This window comes from Plasmodium reichenowi, chromosome 11 (genome assembly GCF_001601855.1).
Source record: "Plasmodium reichenowi strain SY57 chromosome 11, whole genome shotgun sequence".
NCBI lineage: Eukaryota > Apicomplexa > Aconoidasida > Haemosporida > Plasmodiidae > Plasmodium > Plasmodium reichenowi.
In genome coordinates this window covers 522,129-524,479 of record NC_033656.1, presented here as the reverse complement: position 1 = coordinate 524,479, position 2,351 = coordinate 522,129, and the positions used below count along the sequence as shown (strand labels likewise).

General features: G+C 22.1%; 2 protein-coding genes across 2 annotated transcripts in view; one reads left to right on the top strand and one right to left on the bottom strand.

Annotated features, from left to right (window-relative positions):
- Positions 1–190: 190 nt before the first annotated feature.
- Positions 191–1,660, top strand: PRSY57_1114800 (guanine nucleotide-exchange factor SEC12, putative; the record flags this gene model as incomplete). Its single annotated transcript, XM_012908112.2, has 1 exon — positions 191–1,660. The coding sequence occupies one exon, from the start codon at positions 191–193 to the stop codon at positions 1,658–1,660; it is 1,470 nt and encodes a 489-aa protein (XP_012763566.2).
- A 98-nt stretch (positions 1,661–1,758) lies between these two features.
- The window catches only part of PRSY57_1114700 (peptidyl-prolyl cis-trans isomerase), a gene marked incomplete at both ends in the record, with an annotated part of 1,884 nt that continues 1,291 nt past the window's right edge, over positions 1,759–2,351 (bottom strand). The window contains 2 exons of the mRNA XM_012908111.2: positions 1,759–1,859; positions 2,033–2,073. Coding sequence (XP_012763565.1) covers positions 1,759–1,859; positions 2,033–2,073 — 142 coding nt within the window. The remainder of the gene's footprint in view (positions 1,860–2,032; positions 2,074–2,351) is intronic.

Genomic DNA, 2,351 nt, shown 5'->3' with positions numbered 1-2,351 from the left:
TGGAACAAAAAATATAGATACTATTGTTAATTATAAGTATATATTATTTGAGTTTAACTTGTATACTTATTTATATGTATCTATATATTCCTATATTCTGTAAAGAATAATGCAAAAAATTAGCATTTAATTTTTTTTTTTTTTTTTTTTTTTTTTTTTTTTTTTTTTTGTTATTTATAAAAAGAAGAAAATGAATGAAATGAAAGTTTCCTATTTAAATTATCCTATATACGGTATAGGATCCAATAAAGATTATGTGGTAACGTCTGGTGGTGGAGGTGGGAAGAATTATGGCATCGAAGATATGTTAGATATTAATATATTTAATGAGAAAGAGAAAAAGTTAGAAGTAGTATGGTCCACAACTGAACAAAGAGGTGTTGTTGATTCTATAATTTATGTAGAAAAATATAATATATGGTTAGGTTCTGTAAAAAACGAATGTATTTTATTTGAAATAAATGAAGAAACTGGTCCTAATATTTTATTAACCTTTGTTACGGACTTCAATGAAAGGAATGCAAGACAAGTTGTTGTAAAGTTTTCTAGCAAAGATGATTTAATATTAACAGGAGGGGAAGATAAGACATTAAGGTTGTGGAAGTTGAATTTTGTAAAACGGGAAAAGGAAAATAAAGATGACATTAAGAGTGACATTAAGGGTGATAACAAAAAAGGGAATGATAATAAAACAAATGAAGATAACAAAAAAGGGGATGATAATAAAACAAATGAGGATAACAAAAAAGATAATGATAATAAAACAAATGAGGATAACAAAAAAGACAATGATAATAAAACACATGATGATAATTACATTGCTGTAAACAATAATTTATATTTAGATAAAAATAAATCTGTGGAACATCTAGGTGATTTCGTAGGTCATGATGATAGCATAAAAGATTGTGATATATCGTTTGATGAAAAAATTGTATGTACATGTTCTTCTGATCATTCTTTAAAAATATGGGATACAAATAGCTTTGTGAATTTACACACAGAACAAATGAAAAGTCCTCAAAATAAAAATGATAAATTAAATTTCCGTTGTTGTAAATTTTTGAATCATTCTAATAGTTTTAAAGATTTTACATATACATTATTAACAACTGCATATACACCTAGAGGATCTAGCTATTTAATAATATGGAAAGTATATTATAATGATAAGAAAGAAAAGTTTACTTTTACAAAAGACAAATTTATATGGATTAATGATAGACCATGTTGTAATATTGCTGTTAGTACGAATCAAAAATTTATAGCTTTAGGATTTAGTACAGGAGCTTTAAAAATATATAATTCGAAATTTTATCTCTTAGCCCATTATAAGAAACATGAATTACCCATAACAGCAATGTGTTTTATTAAAGATGATAATTATCTTTTATCAGCTGGAGCAGATTATACAATTAGTACTTTACATATCAATTCATTTATGTTTAGATATTTAAGGAAATTTGGAAGATTCATAATATATTTCTTATTATTATTTTTTATATCAATTATTTTATTAGATTCATTTAATGTAGGATATGATCTGCGCATTTCGTCATTATTTCACAATAAAGCTTACACTAATATAACAAAAAAAAAAAGAAATTATAACGTAGATCCAAAGAAAAACAAGGTTATCATGGACATGGACGAGTTATAGAAAAAAAAAAAAAAAAATATATATATATATATATATATATGGAACGAATAAAAAATTAAAAATATATATATATATATATATATATTTATATGATTGTGTTAATTGTCCACTGATTCCTCCTCGGCTATAGGGTTAGCATGAATAGTTATGGTCTCAATTATAATATCTTTAATTGGCCTACTTTTTTCTCCCACTGGTTCTAAAAGAGAAAAAAAAAAAATAAAATAAAATGAAGATAAAAATGGGATGAAAAGGAAGGCTTTAAAATATGCAAACGTAACAATAAATATAATCTATTCATAATATATATATATATATATATATATATATATGTATAAATATATAAATTTTTTTTTTTTTTTCAAAACGTACCATTCTCAAGAACAGATAGAACATCCATGCCGTCAATCACCCTATAATAAAATTAAAAAATATATTATTATAACATTTGTCTTATATACATATATTTTTTCATATAGTTTGTTTTATATAATTATACTTTATATTATACAAAAATTATTAACTCTATTTATAATTATGTTTTAATTTTTTATTGTATTTCATATTATCTAATATTTATTTATTTATTATTAATTTTTTTATTATATTATACTATATTGTATTATACTGTTTCTTGTTTTTTTTTTTTTTTTTTTTTTTTTTTTTTTTTTTTTTTTTTTTTTTTTTTTTT